Source organism: Vombatus ursinus, unplaced genomic scaffold (assembly GCF_900497805.2).
Source record: "Vombatus ursinus unplaced genomic scaffold, bare-nosed wombat genome assembly UNPS02014770.1, whole genome shotgun sequence".
Taxonomy (NCBI): Eukaryota; Metazoa; Chordata; class Mammalia; order Diprotodontia; family Vombatidae; genus Vombatus; species Vombatus ursinus.
The window spans coordinates 37,604,949-37,625,525 of record NW_020954548.1 but is presented as its reverse complement, the minus strand read 5'-3'; the positions used below and the strand labels follow the sequence as shown (position 1 = coordinate 37,625,525).

Sequence of the window (20,577 nt, the reverse complement as noted above, 5' to 3'; positions counted from 1 at the left end):
AAAATGGTTTTCAAAGATAGCCTACAACTCTTACACCATGCAAATGTCATGGATGTATAATTTCTAGCTTTATTAAATCAATGCAAATTACAACTGCATCCTAAATTACATATTATCTTGGTTTTTTCATTCTATGTTTTTTCTTTTTGAAAACCCTCTCTCTAATTATTATTGGTAAGAGTTTTGTAATCAATCTTAGGCAGTTAACTACCACGGTGTATCACTTTTCTTAAACATACCAAGGTCTATTATATTCTCCTTATTACTAGTAGAGACATTTCTAAGCACTATGTCCCAAATGCTTTTTTTTAAATGAAAACACACTTCAGGCATACCATAACTCAATTTAGACCCTGAAATAGCACTCTTGCTTTCCTGCTACCTTTACTCTTTTCCTGAAATTTGTCCTTATTTTAGAGATCTGTATGGCAACACTTGTTGCTAACAGGCTCAGCCCCAAAATAGAAGGGGTGCCTGGCTCCTAACATCAACACTTTAAAATTATGGGCCTATCATATTCATATTAGTCTCTCCACCATACAATTCAATATTGCCATATAAATGATTCATTATTTCTTTAAAGAGTGCTGGATTTGGTGTTAGAGGACCTGGGTTCAAATCTCAACTCTACAGCTTACAACCCCAGGACCTTATGTAAGTCTCTAGACTTTTCTTGCTCTCAGTTTAATTAGGGGATTGAATCTGAAAAACTCTGAGGTCCTTTCCACCTCTAACTGTAATCATAATATTCTTTGCTTATAGCATGAGGTGTGCCTCTCAGTTCTTAAGAACTATATACTCTATTCTCATCCTGGTTAGGAGTACGTCAAATGATTAAATATTCTAAGGGAATGTTATCATTTTTAGTATCAACTCTGTTAGAATACTGCTCTGAAATGTCTCAACCACATTCCTAGTACAGGTCTACATAATCTCAAGAGTTCAATTACTATATCTTCGATTATTTTGATTATACCCTACTTGATCTTTCTGCTTCCAGTCTCTCTCTAACCATAATCTACCCTATATACTACTGTTAGGGTACTTTTCCTCTAGCATAATTTCAGTATTCAAAATTGATCTATAATGCAACAAATGGCAGCGTTAGATCATCTAGTCCAAAGTCATCATTTTTAAAGGTTAGGGAGCAGAAAAATTAGAAAATAGATATTTCACCTCTCTGAGAGTGATGTTTGAGAGCCCAACTGAAATTCATTCTTTTATTTTGCTTTTTCTCAAGCATCCATAGTTTTATTCGTGTGGGTAGTCCCTCCTAAGACATAGATGACAATTTCTCTATAACTCAGGAAACAGCCTTCATAATTGACTGTGGCCAAAACAAAAAATATTCATCACCTAGTGGCCAACATTCTAGTGAAAAGCTACATACTCTTTGTAATTCGCTGCCTTCTTTCTCCTCCCCAGGAAAAGCTCATCACCAAGAAATTCATCATCACAGAGATTTCATCAGCTTATCAGCTTTTATATTTACACCTAATCATTACCCTCAGTAGCTTCTACTCCTCTGACTGGAGAGAGGAACAAAAAACTCCTCCCAAAGGGAAAAAAAAAACTCTTCATTTCCCACCAGCTTTACTCCTTGGATTTGGGGCAGCTATGTGGTCAGGAAGACCTGAGATCAAATCCAGCCTCATACAATTCTTACCTATGTGACCCTGGGCAAGTCACTTAAACCTGTTTGCTTAGGTTGCTCATCTGTAAAATCAGCTGGTGAAGGAAATGGCAAATCACTCCAGTGTCTTTGCCAAGAAAACCTCAATTGAGGTCACAAAGAGTCAGACATGACTGAAACAACTAAACAACAATCACTCCTTGGATTCCTGGACTCTACCATCATCATGACCCCAAGTACCAGGTACCATATCTCTCCACCTCCTTCCCACATTTCAGCTTCCTTTTGTGTATTATCTTCCCCCATTAGTCTGTAAGCTCCTTGAGGGCAGGGACCGATGTCTTTTTCTCATTTGTATCCCCAAAGCTTAGCACAGTGCCTGGCAAATAACAGGTGCTTGATAAATGTATAATGTATTGTGTTGTGTTGTGGTTGTACTGGTCTTCACATGAGAGGCAGACAAACCTCCACTAAAGTTCTATTCCAATAATTCATCATGTTATAGAATCAACCTCGTGTTCTAAAGGGAATACAGAGAAGTCTTTGAGTAAAGTCCAGCAACAAACCACATCTTTCTTTATAGAAATGAAAATTTTAAGATACTCAAAAGTCCTATATGATGAATTATTTGATTCCTAGACAATCATAAACATACAATCAGAAGGATTTGTTGGAATAGTGGTAAAAAGCAAAATTCGAGCCATGTAGGCAAGAAAGAAATAGCAAGTTAGATATCAAGGAGTGTTAAGTTCAGAGTTTCTGTACTTGTGCCAAGATAAGTAATTACAGAAACAAAAGTAGAATACAGATGTCCCTCAAAATAGAAATCGCTTTGCAGAATAATTTGTAATAGGTCTTAACTAGGGCTCTTCATACTTAAATAAGGTTATACATGTTTATCTTTTTCAGCCCTAATTTGTACTTCATATTAATATTCACACATGTTTAATTCTTCTCTATTATAAAATACTTATCCAACACACCCCAAAAAAGATATTTCTATCCTAAAGAAGGAATTACAACATCCATTTTCTTTTTTAATAGATACATAGCAGAAAATTGAACAAAGTCTGCTACATGTCCTGGATTCAGTTAGTGAAACATTTAAGATGAAGAGCTAGGATCCCATGGCATTCATTCTACAGGAAGTCAATTGAAGAAGAATGGGAAGGCTCTCAAGAATAAAATTCCAATGAAAAAAATGACTTCAATAAGGAAGAAAAATGGGAGCTACCTAAAGAAAAAGGATCAAATTTTAGAAGTTCTCAATAGGCTAAGACAATGGGCCAAATTTAATGACATGAAATGTAACTGGATTCAAAGAATTAACTGCATAAATGATGGAGACATGGATAGTTCATATGAAGTGATAGTTTCATATAAAAGAGACTTGAGAATTTTAGTGGACTGCATGCTCAGTATGACTACAGTGTTACACAGTGGCCAAAAAACTAATGCAATCTTAGAATTAAAGAAGCATAATGTTCACAATGAAGTAACTGGATAGTCCTGTCCTACTTTATACATTCAGAAAAAATATGGAATGCTAGTTTTGGCTTTAGGCAATATATTTTAAGAAGGGTAGAAATGAGCTAGAGCATTTCAAAGAAAAGCAACTAATATGGTGAGAAACTTGAAACCATATCACACAAAGATCAATTAAACAGACAGACCTTTAGCTGAGAGAGGAGATATTATCAAGTGCCTTCAAGTATTTAAAGGATTGCCTCGTAGAAGAGTAATTAGATTTATTCTGATTGGCTCCAAATGGCAGAACTAAGAATAATGGATATATGATACAGAGATAAATTTTGGCTCAATAAAAGGTAAGACTTCCTAATAATTATAGCCTCCAAAATAGACTGGACTAGAAGAAGGCAATAGGCTCCCCATCAATGGGGGTCTTCAAGTTAGAGGCCTGGTGACCACATTTCAAGAATGGAGATAGGAATCTTGCTCAAGTACATATTGGACCAAATGAACTCTGGTGTCCCTTCCAACTCCATAACTAAATGAAATCAATCAACTTTGGTAATATCCACAAATCGCTTGAAATAATATTAATGCTAAACCTATTTTAATCCTCTGAAGTCAGGCATCAGATCATTGCTACTGCCCCAAGACCTTCATGACCTAGCTTCTCCTACCTTTCCAGGCTTCTTACACCTTACTCCCTGACACATACGTCCAAACCAGTGGCACTGGCCTTCTGGCTGCTTCATAAACAAGACACTCCATCTCTCAGATTCAGGCATTCTCTCTGGCTATCCCCCGTACCCGGAATGCTCTCCCTCTTCAACTCTGCCTACTTTCTTATCTTCCTTTAAATTCCAACTAAAATTCCACCTTCTACAGGTAGCCTTCCCCAACTCTTATTAATTCCAATACCTTCCTTTCCCCCCCTACCTGTTAATTCCAGTGCCTTCTCTCTGTCAATTTTTTCCTATCTATTCTGTATATAGTTTGCTTTGTATATGCTTGTTTGCATGTTGTCTCCCCCATTAGACTGTAAACTTCTTGAGGGCAGGGACTATCTTTTGCCCTTTTTGTATGCCCAGCACTTAGCACATTTAATATAATGTTGATTAATTGATACAGAAGATCTTCAAGAATCCATACTTTTTTAGAAACATTTGAAGGGTGTTAAATGTAGCATTTAGTATGACTCAGCACTTGCTAAAGGACTATTTTGGCCTTTCACATGTTCTAATTTTATCACCATAAAGCAAGCAAGAAAGCACAGGATTCACTTTCTAAAATATTCCTCCACCTCTTTGGAGAAACCAGTAAAAATAATTCCCGAAGCTTTATGGCATGCAAACTGCTACATTTATATTTCATAACTCACTGTCTTGAGTTAGAAGAATTTTTGGTAGCTTTTACCTAAAGGTAAAGAACAAAAAGCAACCAAAGGCATTACCAATTGATTCCATTTGGCCTAATAGCTTGCTGCTATTTCTACCCTTTGTTAGCCTTTTGCCTTCTTTTAAAATTCACCCAGACAGCATGCAGGTCTCAGAAGGCCACCAAACGCCATCCTAACAAATATCCAAAAGCACACTTCCTACAGGGGTACAGGAAACAGTCAGCATTTACAAAGCTTACTCGATGAATTATTTTTTAAGATTGTTCTTTGAAGTAAATGTTACCAATCTGTAACTGCTTTCAAAGCCCAGTAATATTCAATGCAACTTCTTCAAAAACAGAAAAGGATGGCCGCACTGTTGTTTCAGCTATATTATAACAAAAATATTGTGGTTTTCCTGTGTTCTGACAAAGTCACTTCAAATCTACATTTCATTCATCTTATTCAGCAACAGCATTGTATCTAAAAACAGGACTAAAGACATCCTACTGCGAACAAAGAATTTGAAGAGCAGTAGCAGGCTACTCACTGATTCAGGAGATAAAAGTAGATATATCACAACCTAGTCCATCTAAGAAGAGTAGTGGTCATTTAAGACAAATGGACTAATTACACTGTGATGTCCAGTGTTTGGATGAAAAATTTAGCCATATTAAGAAAAGGGTAAACTGGTACTTCCCGCACCTGAAATCTTGGGCCATAGTTCATACTCTACCACTGATTCACTTATAGGAACTTAGGATAAACTCCCTTAACATCCATCCCTACTCTGTTTCTACATCTTTAAAATTAAAGACACAACTATCTCTAGTTTGTTCATGGTAATTATGGATAGTCAAATGAGAATAAAAAAAAATTAAACATATTGACTTTCTTAGGAAAAAGATGTCATACAACTAAAAGCTCTTAACTATTGTGTTACGAACTTGTTAAAATGAAATTAGATACTGCCATAACATATCTTCAGACCAGTTAAAAATGAAAGTCCTTTTAGCCCACTCCAAATTTAACAGTCTACCCCAGGGAAACTTTTTTCCACAAAGACAGACCTTCCTTCTATATTTAAAGCCTAAAGCATTGACTTGAATGTCTTATTTAGCACACTGATTTATTTTCCTCAAAGCCTGCAGAGTGAAGATGTGAATAACTGAACATAATGTTAAGGGGAAAAATGTGGTAAGAACGAAATTGTTTGCAATAGGGAAGTTAGGGAAATATGTTGCATTGTAATGCTGTAATGACATTCAAGAAGAGGCATGACCAACTGTTTTGCTGGTGCACCCTAAGAACCATAGAATTTTTCCATTTGGCTTGCAGCTCAAACCTTCCATAGATGCTGTCTCCCCAATTAAAATGTGAGTTCCCTGAGAGCAGGAACTGTCCTACTTTTCTACCTGTATCCCCAATGTTTAGCATGATATTTTGTACCTAGTAATCACTTACTCAATGAAATACCTTTTCATGGGACTCTGTGTGTGTGTGTGTGTGTGTGTGTGTGTGTGTGTATTTTTTTGTGAGGCAATTGGGGTTGACTTGCTCAGTCATACAGCTAGTGAGCATTACATGTCTGAGGTCATATTTGAACTCAGGTCCTCCTGACTCCAGGGCCAGTGCTCTATCCACTGCACCAGGGACTGTATTCTTGAAAATACATTTTCCTCTCAACCATCCCACAAGGAAGGTAGAGCAGATTTCACCATTTTACTATTGAAGAAACAAAGGCTTAAAACTAGTGAAGTGACTTCCCTAAGCTGTTAAGTGGAAGAGCTGGGACTTGGAACTAGGTCTTCAGACTCAGTACCCAGTACTACACCATACTAACTCCACTGAGGACCTAACAAATCAAGGAAAGCATGGCTATAGAATTATAGAAAAAAAAATAAGACCTTGTGTTTTCTAGCCACATTGATTCCATTTTCCTGGGAACACGTATGTGTTATCCTTTATCACATCTCAGTCTCTTGAATCAGCTTTGGCTCTTGAAGGAGATTCCACAACCATCACACTGATCAGTCAGTGCTGAAAGTAATAGGTTTTTATTTGATCAATTTTAAACTCACATAAGAGAAGCCTTCAGAGGTATGTGGGAGGTAGAGGGAGTGGGAAGCACATGACCAGGGCAGCCTGCAAACCTCAGGCACCGTGTTCTCTGAGCCACTGAAGGGGAAAGCGTGCATCTCAACGACAGCCTTAAGGAAAGATACACTTTGGCTCTCTGGCACCCCTGTTTCATCATTCTTATTATTGTACAACAACGGCAATCTGAGGTCCCACACCTCCTTTACGCTTCCGAACTAGAACTGTTCACACACACACACGCCAATTCATCCAAACTAAAGAAGTGGGCCAATATCACACCAGAACAGTCTTAGGTGCTCCACACATCGGGGCAGTACCAAAATAGGAGAAAGCCATTTGTTTTATAGGAAAAAAAAAACTAATTCGTTTCCTGTCTCATACATCACAGGCAAAAAAAACAACTAGAAATTGGAAAGCAAATTCATGCAGAAGTATGAGATGAAGACACTTCCAGCAGACTCTGGAAAACAATGTGGCATGGCTATACTAGGTAGAAGAGGCAGTCTGCCACAAGAGAGCCTAAATTCCACAGAGAGGCATTTTGGAAAACCACAACACAAAGCTGCATTTATTTACAACAGACAAATATATTCTTTATATGTTCCAAATCTATCTAACCTCACTATCATCTAGCCTTTATATCTCCCTTGAGTCCACAAGAAGAGAATAAAGCAATTACCTAACACTTTGCTGGAATCTAAGAGTAACTATATCTAAAACATTCATGTCACTGCTTTGTCTCATTTATAACAATAATAATAATAATAGCTGTATATTTATATAGCTCTTACTATGTACCAGACACCATGCTAACTGCTTTATAACTATCATCTCGTTTGATCCTCACAACAACCCTGGAAGGTAGATGCTATTATTATCTTCGTTTTACAGATGAAGAAACTGAGGCAAAGAGAAGTTAAATGGTTTCCTCAGGGTCACACAGCTGGTAAGTGTCTGAGATTAAATTTAAACACTGGTCTTCCTGACTACAGGCCTGGCTCTCTATCCACTGTACCACTAGCTGCCTCTATATATAAATACTGAGCTAGTTGTATCAAATCACCAGAACTCTATACATGAGAGGTAGTGGGTTTCCTTCTGGTTTCATAAATAATTAATGAATGTTTTAATTATTCAGCTTAAAGGAATATAAAATCCTCCACAAAGCTTCTACTCCAGTTCCTCATAGTAGCATAGAGGTGACCCCCTCAAATGCTACACCAGCATATAACTATTTCTGGTAGATTCCATTATGATAGAAAACCTTTGAGTATGAACAGCCTTTGATGACAGAATAGGGCAATTGTCAAGAGGATCACTGTAGATAAGTATAGAGGGGTTTGGCAACCACTACGCAGGCTAATAGGTAATCAATCATTTTGCTATGACAATCCATGAAACTAAGAAAGGTAAAAAACAGTCCTGAGGCCTGTATGATCCCTTTTTGCTTATATAGTGTCCATATTAGAGAGCCAGGAGAGAAAGCAGTGACCATTAAGAAGCATACATTTTATGGGCCATCTCTAAAGGACAGGACCTACCTGTGGAATAGGATAGCAGTACCAAATTCAAGTAGAAATAGGGGCTACTAAGCTATACAAAAGGATCCTTGTGGGTCAAATATTGACTTAGAAAACCATATATTATGGTTATCTATGTTTTAATGTATTCTTACTTAATTTGTTAAATATTTCTCAATTACATTTTAATCTGGTTCTGGCCTCCCTCAGGAGTTTTATGGGCTGCTTGCAGCAGAAGAGCCACAAGTTAGACACTTCTGCAAGGTATTCCATGGATGATGAAACTCCCTCTTAAAACTTATACTTAGAGCACAGAGAAGTTAAACGATTTGTCTAGGGTCACAAAGTCAGTATGTATGAGAGGCAGAACTTGAACCCAGGGCTTCTTGGTTGGTACTCTAAATACAAATTGTAGAAAATGTACTAGGCTTGGATTCAGGAAGACTTGGGTTAACATCCTGTCTATGTGACCCTGGAAAAATCACAATTTATGTGCCTAAGTAAATTCCCCTGGATTTATCTAATAAGACAGAGGGTTTAGTGGAATGAATTCCCATATACGAACTTCCCCATGTTGATGAAATCACAGATCTTTCTTGTACTTACATACGCTAAATATGAGATATTGGCTCAATGACATACTAAAATTTATATGACATTCTCCCTATAGATGAAGTTTCAACTAAATAGAAGAATGAATCACAGGTTTTTCTTGGAGAATAAACAAAAAGAGTTGGCAGGATTGATTTTACCTTGTGCTCAAAGACAAAAAAAATAATAATTTAATGGGACACTTGGTCTTCTTACCTTTGCAGTGTTCATGTTGGGATAAAAGTATTTTGTAAATGTTAAAAGTCCTGCATAAATGTTCCTCTTCCTAAATAAGGGACTGGAATAGCAGCAGCTATTATAAATATCATTAAATTGGTGAAGAAAGATAATCAGGGTAGTGGAAGAGGAGGTCCCTCTCCAATCCCCAAAGTTTAAAATGCTCCAGAGTAACTTTGATAATAACTCCAAAATAACCCTGATTTTAATCATGTTTTCAAAGACAGAAAAGAAAATTTAACCTCAGGAAGACAGTGGCATATAACAAATGCTTAAGGAGTAGGAGGACATGTGATTATTAAACTCATTCCAAAACTAAACTAAACCAAATCACAGAATCAAGGAACTTCAGAGTTGGAAAGGACGCTAGAGGTCATTTCTCCTGAATAAGAATCCCATCTAACACAGGCATGATTTGTAGTCTACCCTTTTCTTGAAGACTGCTAGTGAAAGGGATTCTACTACCATCTCCATCTTAGCCTATAAATATTTTAATAGAAATTTTACACTGGAATTTTTATCTTAAATAAGAAAGGGGAATAAATATGACCACATGGGGTGTGCCTTTTTCTAATTGTCTAAAATGACCACTGCAATTTAAGAATTCACTGAACTACTGGAGATTCTGTGTCCCTATGTTAGTGGTCTGAAAGAGTTAATAGTATATCCAAGGTGCCTCAGGCACTAGAAGAATTAGACTCATAAATATTAAACAACCACTACCATAATATTATTAAGTCTAATACTCCTTTCAGAAAGGAGAAGTATATAGCAGGGATTGTGCAATAAAATCCACCAATATTACTAAGAACCTGCTCGTCCATCTGTCCCCTCAATATTTTCCCCCTCCCAAAACAGACAGCTATGTATACTAGGAAGACTAACAAGACTATGCAGAACAGAAGTCCCACAGTAAAAGATGTAATTGATCCAAATAAAACACCAAGCTTTCTCTTTCTCTCCCTGTGACCCCCAAGAAGAAAGTGGAGTTCTTAACTGAAGTGGGCATTTCTATGGAATTCCTTCCACCAGTATCTTTTAGAGGCCTAATAATTTTCAAACATACACAAGAACACAAATGTTTCTTGGTCTTCCAAGACCAAGACCAAATAGTCTGAATCTGCATCACTAACAGAGGACACAAACATCCTTTGTAACAGTTATTCACAGTTCTTTCTTCCAGCTTGACTTCTAGGGATCTATCTACTTGGATACTCCTGCATGCTCTCTGAGCCGGTCTTACCTGCTCTATGTTTATTCAGCGCACATAAATATCTTTTATCAAACAAAGTAAATTAAAAAGTAGGTTAAAAAAATACAGATTTTGTTCAGCTGTGTTGAATACAGTATCAAGCTACCCTTGGCCCAATCTACTTGGGACTTGAATGCCCCATGCAAATTTCAACTTCATGTTGAGAATTGTATGAGGCTTAAGTATGCTGTAGAAAACTCACCAAGGTGTGTAAAGATGAGATGTGCTTTTGTGATCCTTTTTACATGCATAAATGTGCATATCTCCTTTTCATGTACCCCAGAGAATCAAGTTGAATAATAATATCTGTGGATGTATTCATTATAATGTAATTGAACTGTCACCACTATGCCTACAAAAAACTTATTCTATTCCAGCAAGGTGGAGATAGAATTTCTAGGCATATAATGGATCTGAAAAATTCATGATTTCACACATCTGCATTAGCTGGTCATTCTCAGATGGGGAAAGGGGAGGAGGTGCCTGCCTAAATTAGGATTCCAAGACTAAGCATCTAATATTATGGCATTACAATAGCTGAGTCTTTTAGAAGTAAAGAGTATATTAAAGAGTTGTTCACTAAAGTCTTTGAAAGGCAGTAAACTGAAACAAAATATATAAAAATCCTCTCAAGGTACATACCCCAAAATAGATTGCCAGGTAAATTCCTGGAGATAGTTTTTCTGAATTATAATCACTTACCAAAAGCATACCTGAAAAAGAAATAGAAAAATACATTAAAATATGGCTTAACTTCACTTTTAAATCATTTTTATTTTGCATGTTGGATTGATGTATAAATTTGCCATGCCTAAGTAAGATGTTAATAAAGTTAAGTTCCTGTATATATTGAGCATGCTTTATTAGATTTTTACTACACATGGAAGTGACTGTCCAGACCCACAGCTATAGGGCAAAAACTGATGGAACAGTGTGTGTAGCTAGCATGTTGATGACACAAAAAGACATCAACTTCAGTTTATCCTCTACATGAAACAAACGCAGTTGCCTGTGTTTTGTGTTTCCTACCCATCAGAGTGAGTTGCACACAGCCTCAGTTCCTACAAAAGAATCTCAAATGTTAGAAATGAAAGGGACCTTACAGATCCTTCAGTCCAACTAATTAATCCATCTAATTAGATGAGAAAAATCAGGCCCAGGGAGATGAACTTGCTTTCTCTAAATCATAAAATTAGCAAATAGCAGAGTCTAGATTCAAACCCAGATCTTTCCTCTAGATGACATGGACTCTACTCCTTTCTCCTTCTTCCATTTTCCCCTCTCTCCAATCTTCTTTTGGCTTTGACTTGTTTACTTACTTGGATGTTGGTCTGAAAGACCAAACTACGTTATTGATCTGTTACATAACCAAATTTGGGTAATGGTGAGACGTATTATCTTCTATTAGGCTATAGGGCCTTTGGGGCCAGGAAGCACCATCATTAAGTGAATGAATATTGTAACTGAATTCTGCTGCACTATAAAATTGCTCAAAACTCTGAGGTAGGATATTATATATTGATTAGATTTGAAAAACTTTCCAGAATACATCACTGGTATGTCTTTACCCCTATTCTAGCTCAGACTACAATAAAAAAAGGGATTTAAATTAAAAGACTATGTTCTAATGATATCAGAAAGAGCTGTGCCCTAACTGTCAAATCTAATTAGAAAACTAGGATTCCTCATATTAAACTAAGGTTGTGTTAATTTACTTTTATATTGTTAGAATGGAAGGTGAGCAGCAAACTTTTAAAAGAATCAAAATGCAAAAAAAGATAAATGCTTCCAAGTTTTTGAATTTACAAAGCAAAGCAAAGCAAAGCAACAGAACATGTAGCCCAAAAAGGGAGGACTACCACACCTATTACAAAGGACTGTATCCTTTGTCTCAACGATTTAACAAAGAGCATACTCTTTTGATTCAAAAAATAATAACAATTCGAATGACTATGAAATTATGCTATATGCAGTGGCTTCTAAAACATAAAACAATTTCCATCTCTAATAAGGAAGCTAACTGAACAGTAAAAGAGATAAGTTAGTTTCAGAAGTATTCCATCAAACTTTAATCTCATAGAAACTGTGCCATTGGAAATACACTTTTAAATTTTTGATCAGGGCAAACTGCCAGAGTACACAAATTTGCAAAATACCACTGCAGGTGACAAAACTAACCCTACCATTTTTTTAACCAAATTCCACTCAAACGTAAACATCTTAGAAAAGTAATTAAGTGACACAGAACATTAAATTATTTTCATCAGAATTGCTTGGAATTTTTCTACCTGTATGTTATTTTATAGCTTCACCTGCTTTGAGTTTTAAGTGACAAGACTGCTTGATATAAGATTTTTAAAATAAGCCTGGCAGATCCAATTATATGGGGGAGGGGAGAACTAAAGGGTCTTCATTATTTTTAGAGCTTTTGTTATATTATTTTTTCCAACAGCTGGAACTTGTTTTACAAGATGTTGTCTTTCATGGAGATTTTTTTTTTAATTCCCTAAGTCCATCTATGTTCCTAAGAGCCTAAATTTTCTACCAAAATGGTCCATTTTAATAAATTACATCAAATTATTTTTAAAGACATGTTTTTGCTTCATATATCATTGGCTTAACTCTACCTGATTGGCAATTCATTAGGCTGCACCATTCTGAAGGGGGCAAAAATAATCATGAAAGGGGGAGAATGTGCTGAAGGCTGGCACAAATCCTGCTGGAAAATAGCCCACTTTTTAAACACCTACGCGGTTTTCTGCTGTTTCATGTATTTTATTTTACAGATTGAGCTTTTTATGTAAAGCTACTGGTTTTATAGAAAACTTTTGATTGGAATGGGACATTAAGTTTAAAATAATTTTCATTAAAATGGCATGACATAGAAATAGGTAATGTGGAATTGCTCCCTCTCATTTTCAAAGTCATTACTTCTTCTTCCAGTTATGGTACAATCTAAAAGTAAACTCGCAAGAATTATTCTATTTTCTTGGCAGACATAAGGAACCCCCCGAGGCCTATTTAAGAAGCATGCAGCAAGGAATTAATAATAAATTGTTTTCTGACGTGTGTCTGTTGCTGATTACATCAATCAAGACTGAAGAACTTGTCATGTGATGACAGCCAAACACTTGTGAATTTATTTCTCTGAAGAAGCTCATGATGAAAAATGCCAAAGAAACAAAAGCAAATGGCTCTCTCAGTGACTAAATAAAATCAGTAGGGTTTCTTACCTAGAGACTACTGAATTAACTGTGGCAGCAAGAAAGGTGGGAGGGGAACATTTTTTCAAACCTCCTTTGCCTTCTCCCCACACACAAACTGAACTGAGTAGAAAATTTTCATTATGAAACGTTGTGAAGGTGTTGGGGACGAAGGAGAGAGTAAACCCTTTGTATCCTATGTCCTTTCCTAGGAAAAAAGTTTTCCATTTTGCAATAGTTCTTCAAGTCATACTCTGAATATGGATGAAGAAGGATCATATTAACAGAAGCATGAGGTGAAAGAGCTAGTGTTAGGAGTTAATTAAGTAGTGTTCTTGTACTAATATTCAAAATTTCATAGGTCCATGAGGGCTTTGCATAGACAGCTTTAATCTCGGAAACTGTCATTTAAGCAACCAGGAAAAGAAAGACAATGAGCAACTTCAAAATACCAGACCTAGTAAACTAATAACAACTTAACAGTGAAGTAGTACAGTATAACTATTGTATTGTATTTGCATTCTGACTTTTTAAAGGTCTTGTCTAAAGTCCTTTCCAGTTCTAACAACATTCCATGACTACGTAAATTTTAATTTCTAAACTACTGTGGAGACAAGGCTAACACATTAAATAGTTAGGGGGGCAATATAAGGCAAAATAAATTAAATGTGGGTTTTATTGTACAGACTATAAATGCTATAGAGTTCAGAGAAAAAATGGCAACTAGGTGATATGGTGGATATTATAGAACCATAATTGGAGTCAAGAAAACCTGAGTTCAAATTCTGCCTCAAATACACCTACCAGCTATATAACCTGGGTAAGTCACAACTTCTCCTAGCCTCATTTTCCTCATCTATACATTGGAAAGCATAATAGCACCTACCTCACAGGCTTGCTGTGAGAATCAAATGAGGTACCACATGTAAAGGGCCTTGCAAACCTTAAAGCACTGTATAAATACTAGCTGTTATTAAACACTAACTGTTCAAATCAGCATGGGCTAGAGAAGCTAGTGACTTGGGCAGTTATAAAGGAAAAGCAAAGGCAATGAACTGAGAATTGGTATGAGAGACATTTCACGAGGCACAGTAAGTAGTATAATGAGTTACAGGATCAGAGTTGTCTCTAATTTTTACTAACTAAGTCATCCTAGGTAAGTCACTTAACCTTGTTGTGATTGAGTTTCTTCATACACAAAATGGGAAGGATAATATCACCTACCTTGCAGGGTTCTTATAATGAAGTGCAATGAAAATCCTAAAGTGCTATATTGTGAATTATCTCTTATTTTATTTCTTGTTTTTTGATGGTGTTCAGATAGAAACAATCCAAGAAATCATTATCCTCCTATTATTCTTTTATATTTAATTTTTGCAGACTATTACACAAGTGAATAAAATGACTGCATTTTTTTTTTTGTAATTTGCTAAGACTACTGGGATATAAGCTTGCTTCTGCAGACTGACTGAAATTACTGTAATCTTCAGACAATTCCACAAGCAGTTAAGATACATGTACTAATCTTGTTCCCCAATAGTTTTCATTTCTTCTGCTCAGTCTTTATATTTTGAAATCTTTTCATTCTATGTAGTTTGGAAATAATAAGCACTGAGTAAAGTGATATCGGTGTAAAAAAAGTTGTTCTTAAGTCTTCAAGGATCATTGTTAGGTGTGAGCATTTGTGAGCAACCATTTCAGTTTCCAAAGAGACTGGCTACAGTATAGTCTGTTGAATACTCAAAGATATCTTGGGGTTTACATATGTAGTTGTGTGATTTGTCATCTGTTAGTTTATAAAGTGTAGAGACCTTCTGGTATATAATTCTAGTAAAATGAACCCGTCTTTTAAAGAATCTGGTAGATAATACATTATTGAAACTTGCAGCACAGGTTGTATAAACAGGTTTTTTTTTGTCATTTTCCTTTCTTAAAATTAACTTGATTTGTTTTCAGTTCATGAATATTCAAGCACTTTCAGTGGTAGCAAAGCACAGGAACAAAGTAGATGCCCACCAATTGAGTAATAGCCAAACAAATTACAGTACATGAATGTAATGGAATATTATTGTTCTGTAGTAAAATAATTGTATTGGATCTTGTTAAAGATTGTACAAAGGGTACAAAATGATCTTCTACAGAGAGTACAAAGAAGCATAGAAAGACTTAAGTGAACTAATGCAAAAGGAAATAAGCAGAACCAAGCAAGTAATATGCACAATGATCGCAACAATGTAAAAGGAAATCAATAACTACAGAACAATAAAAAAGAATGCCACAGAATTACAAAGAACAAGCTTGGCCACGAAGAAGAAATATGAGAAAACACCTCCTCCAACCACTTTGCAAAGTTAGGGGGTCCCCCAATGTAGACCATTGCATATATTGTCAGATTTTTTTTTCAATGTATTGATTGGTTATGCTCATTTTTTTCTCTTTTTATTTTTTTCTTTTGAGGAAAATTCTTTGTCATATGAAATGGCTCTCTGGAAGGATAGAGATATAAGTCAAAAATAAAGGCTATGTTAAAAATAAAAGATCAATAAAATTATTTTTAACTAACAGGCATTTATTTTCCCTCCCAACTCTACCTACTTAAAAAAAAAAAGAAAACTCTTGTAAAAAAAAAATTGGCATAGTGAAGGAAAAAAAGAATTGCACATTGGTCATGTCCCAAAAATATGTATTTTATTCTGCACCTTTAGTCCAGAATCAAGCTTTCTGTCAATAAAATGGGTAGCATGTTTTATCATCTGTCCTCTGAAATTATGCTTGGTCATTGCATTGATCAGAATTCTTAAATCATTCACAATTGTTTTTATTTACAATGTTGTAGTAGTAAAATTGTTTTTATTCACAATACTATAATTTCTAGTAAGTACAGCTCATAAGCTTCCTTTGATTAAGTCCCTAACCTTTGTATATATCATGTATTACTATTACTGGTTCAATGGTTTGGTGAGGTCCTCAGATACATTATTTTTTATATAAAATTTGTTTTATAAATTGTAACTTTGTAAAGCTAGTCTCTTACTCTAAGATACTCAGCCTTCTCATGGATGTCTTTATGCTCAATGTGTCACGCCTAGAGAAGACATACTGCCCTCATCCAAATATTCAATTTGACTTCCAGAATCAAACTCAAAGCTTTTGGTCTCTATCCTTCCTTGGCACACATTACATTTTACATTTTCATGCCATGGAGAAGTTTCCATGAGGTGATGAGTCAATGTGCCTTTCAATGGAATCATATAATCATCCATGTCCATGTTCATACATTTTAATATAACTCCTCAAGACTGGAAAATCATGTTCAGTCTGTTCAGGAGTGATGATAATTGATTTAACATTAGCAGAGTCAGAGCATACTTAAATTGTCTCTCTAGAAGATAAACAATTTTTCTTGATATTATTGTGTAAGCAGTCTATTTTATACAACAGTTTTCCATGTTTATTATACTTGTATCTATTTTATATATTTGTGGTACATGTTATTATTGTCATTTTCTCATATTTCTCTACGCTATTCAGATAGAAAATCTCTTAGGACAGGTTACTATTCTGCTATTGTTCTTTTATATTTAATGTTTCATGGACTATATTCCATAGTTGAATAAAATGGCTGCTATTTGTAGCTGAATAAAAGTATAAGGAAATAAACTCATCCTCCGTAAGATCACCAAAAGCATTCTTGGTATGACTACAGTAGGAGATAGGATAACAGAACATGTTTCATCCTGTTTCCATGTGATTTTTATCTCCTCTGCTATGTCTCTATATTTTGAAAGCTTTTCCCCCCACGTAGTTTGAAGAGTATGAGTATTTTTGTTAACATTTATGCCAATAAACATTGTTCTCAAATTTTTATAAATTGAGGCTTGATAATTGTGGGCAATAATCCAGTCTGTGATAATGACCCAATTCCAAATCAGTTTGAATGGTTGAGTCCTACACAACATTTTGAGGTCTGTATTTGCAGTAAAATTTGTTAATCCATGAAAAATAGCAAGTTTCCCATGGATAATACTAGTCACCAGGTTATGCCTTGCTAGATATTTCATAGGTGCTAAATTTTAACATCCTGTATTAATGATATGCATAATTTCTATCATTTTATTGACATAATTTATATCAATCACTTAGTCCAGAATTCTTAAGGATAACCCTTCTGTAATTTCTGGTGGAATGATCTGGTTTTGAATTGCTATCATCAATCCATCTATTTTCAGAAACACAACTATATGAATCAGCCATTTGTTTAACACTTCTCAACATATCATTGGCTTTCTGATTCCATTCTTGGATCTTAGCCACTGCAAAGGCTCTATCTAGAGGTAAACTACTTTTGGTTACTTCACTTTCCAGTTAAGTCTCTTAATATTATCTTCATGCTTAATAAATCTTGACTAAAGGAGATCAAGATATTTGTAAACATTACTTTCATTCCATAGTTACAATATAATTTTTAGATTCAGACTTAAAGATTTCTCTTTCCTTAGAAAACTGTAAATATTCAACATTTATTGAATTCAAATGACATTTTTAATATAATCGATAAAGATTTCATGAGAAAAACGAGAGCTGTTTGACATCTTTTTCAGTAGGGCCATCTCAATCAATCAGTCAATAAACATTTAATAAGTGTTTATTATGTACCAGGCACTGTTAATTGCTGGGGACACAACATGAGGCAAAAGACAGTCCTTGCCTTCAAAGAGCTCACAATTTTGCTTTTGTTTTTGTTTTTCCTTTCTAACCAAACTGAGTTGAATTTTTTTCTTTTTAATAGTATTTTATTTTTCCCCATTACACATCAAGACAATTTTTAGCACTCATTTTTATGAGATTTTGAGTTCAAAATTTTTTCTTCCTCCCTTCCTTCCCTCCCCTCTTCTGAAAAATGGTGGGCAATTTGATGTAAGTTATACATGTGCTATCATGTAAAACATATTTCCATATTAGTCACAGTTGTTAAAGAAGAAATATATCAAAAGGAAAAAACCCATGAAAAAGAATAAAGTTAAGTGAAAAAAGTATGCTTTGAACTGCATTCAGATTCCATCAGTTCTTTAACTGGATATGGATAGCATTTTTCCTTCATGAGTCCTTCATATTTGTCTTGGATCACCGTGTTGCTGAGAAGAGCTAAGTCATTAATAGTTGATTATCATACAACGTTGCTGATAGTGTATACCTGTTTTCTGGGATTTGCTCATTTCATTTTGCATCAGTTCATACAAGTCTTTCCAGGTTTTTCTGAAATCTGCCTGGTCATCATTTCTTATTGCAAAATTGCACTCCATTACATCCTTATACCACAGCTTGTTCAGTCATTCCCCAAATGATGTGCATCCCCTCAATTTCAAATATTTTGCCACCATGAAAAAGGCTGCTAAAATATTTTTGCACATGTAGGTCCTTTTCTCTTTTTTATGATAAGAGCTCACAATCTTGATGTCATCCTTGGTCATCAAATAATTAACAAGATGTTTTGGTTTGATTCCTCCTTTAATTTGGAAGCCATGCTTATATAGTTTTTTTACGGAGGCAATTTAAACCCATTATGGTTCTGTCTAGCTATCCACTACAATCTCTCTTTTTAAAAAAGCCACATTTTATATCACTTGTCTTTGACATTATGATGTTTGGAGTATGTTTTAAATATGCAATGGCTTTCTATGTAGACACGAAATACTCTAGTGTGCTCATTGTGTTTGAGTCTATTTTATAAGTTTGTAGTGCATGAATAAGCCAGTAAGTGTAGAACTGAGCCAAAGACTTTGTGATAAGCAACAAAAGAAGTAATAAATGTTACAGAACTTTCAGGTGGTTTGTTTGATAATTCATGAGTGAAAGATAAGTTGCTCTTTATACCCCCTAGACTTTTGGCACACTATTTTTGCTCCTCAGTCAATTGATTTCTTCTGTTAGAATTTTTTTTTTTTTTTAGTGATAGACAAGCTGTGACTACTTTGTATCTGGTACATCAACATGAAATTAACCTGCATGTGGAGGCATCACTGATGCTCCAATTTTAGATAATAGATATGTGATGCCTTCTGCTATTTTGCATTACTATGCAAGCTCAAAACTGGGTCTAAGGGGAAAATTGACAAAATATTGCCAGTAATCTATGCATCATTGGAAAGCGTTTAAGTCAAGAATTATTGATCTTATGCAATTTACTACCTTCCAGAGCAGCTAAAATTTCAGTCACCTGCCCTGACATAACTGTACAATCATTAACTACAATATTGGTGCACAAGGTTTCTGTTTCTTGTAATCAAAATTGCATTTTCATTGAATTGAACTTTTCACAACCATAGAGATGACCAAAAATTTTTCTTCCTCAGGGATTATTCAATCTCTTTACTTCTCAAGATTCTATGAGCAAGTTATTGACTGATATTAAATTTTTATTTTGTTCTTTTGCAGTTTTGACCTCTTATGCCATTTTAACCTTTTGACCTTGGTTATCGAGTGTGGATTAAGAGAATGTGGAAGTTCTGATGTGTTTCTGTTTTACAGATTTCTTTCCCCTGGATTTCTTTTTGTTGCCTTTAATTGGACAATATAGTACACCAATTTTCTAGCAGCAAGATATTGATATAATTTTTCACTACCTTTCAAATTTTCTGATTCACTCAAGTTACTTCTTCAGTGGTAGTATTTGATACTTATTCTTAGGGTTATTCCTTGAGAGATCCACCTTTCTTTCAATGGATCTTACTGTGGCAATGGATATTACATATATTTGTTGCATGAAGGTCCTGAAACATATACAGTTTCTGTCAAATACTATTAGAGGATGTGTTCTGTCAGGATAATTACAGAAGATACCTTTTTTTAAATTACTCTATTTTGGTATAATTCACCTGCTAGTTGTTTAATGTCATCAAACTCAAAAGGGGATTTCTGATTATTACAGTCTAAGTATGCTCATCCCCTTTCAAAAATAATTTGAGACATTTGTGCTACTTCTGTCATCCATTTCATTATTAGAGGTAATTGCTGGAGTTTTATTAAGTGAAGATTTCTCAATGAACTTGAAGTTTTCAACTTATCCCTTTTCTGATTTTAGCAGCTTTTCAATTTCATCTCTTATTTCATCTAGATTGCCCACACCAGTTGGCAATATATTGTTGTATGACCTGGAGATGAGGGTACCAAGGACTAAAAGAATTATGAAGCTCTTA

General features: G+C 35.1%; 1 protein-coding gene across 1 annotated transcript in view; it reads right to left on the bottom strand.

Moving 5' to 3' along the window:
- The window catches only part of LMF1 (lipase maturation factor 1), a 715,571-nt gene that overhangs the window by 602,459 nt on the left and 92,535 nt on the right, over positions 1-20,577 (bottom strand). The window contains exon 3 of the mRNA XM_027862638.1: positions 10,881-10,891. Coding sequence (XP_027718439.1) covers positions 10,881-10,891 — 11 coding nt within the window. The remainder of the gene's footprint in view (positions 1-10,880; positions 10,892-20,577) is intronic.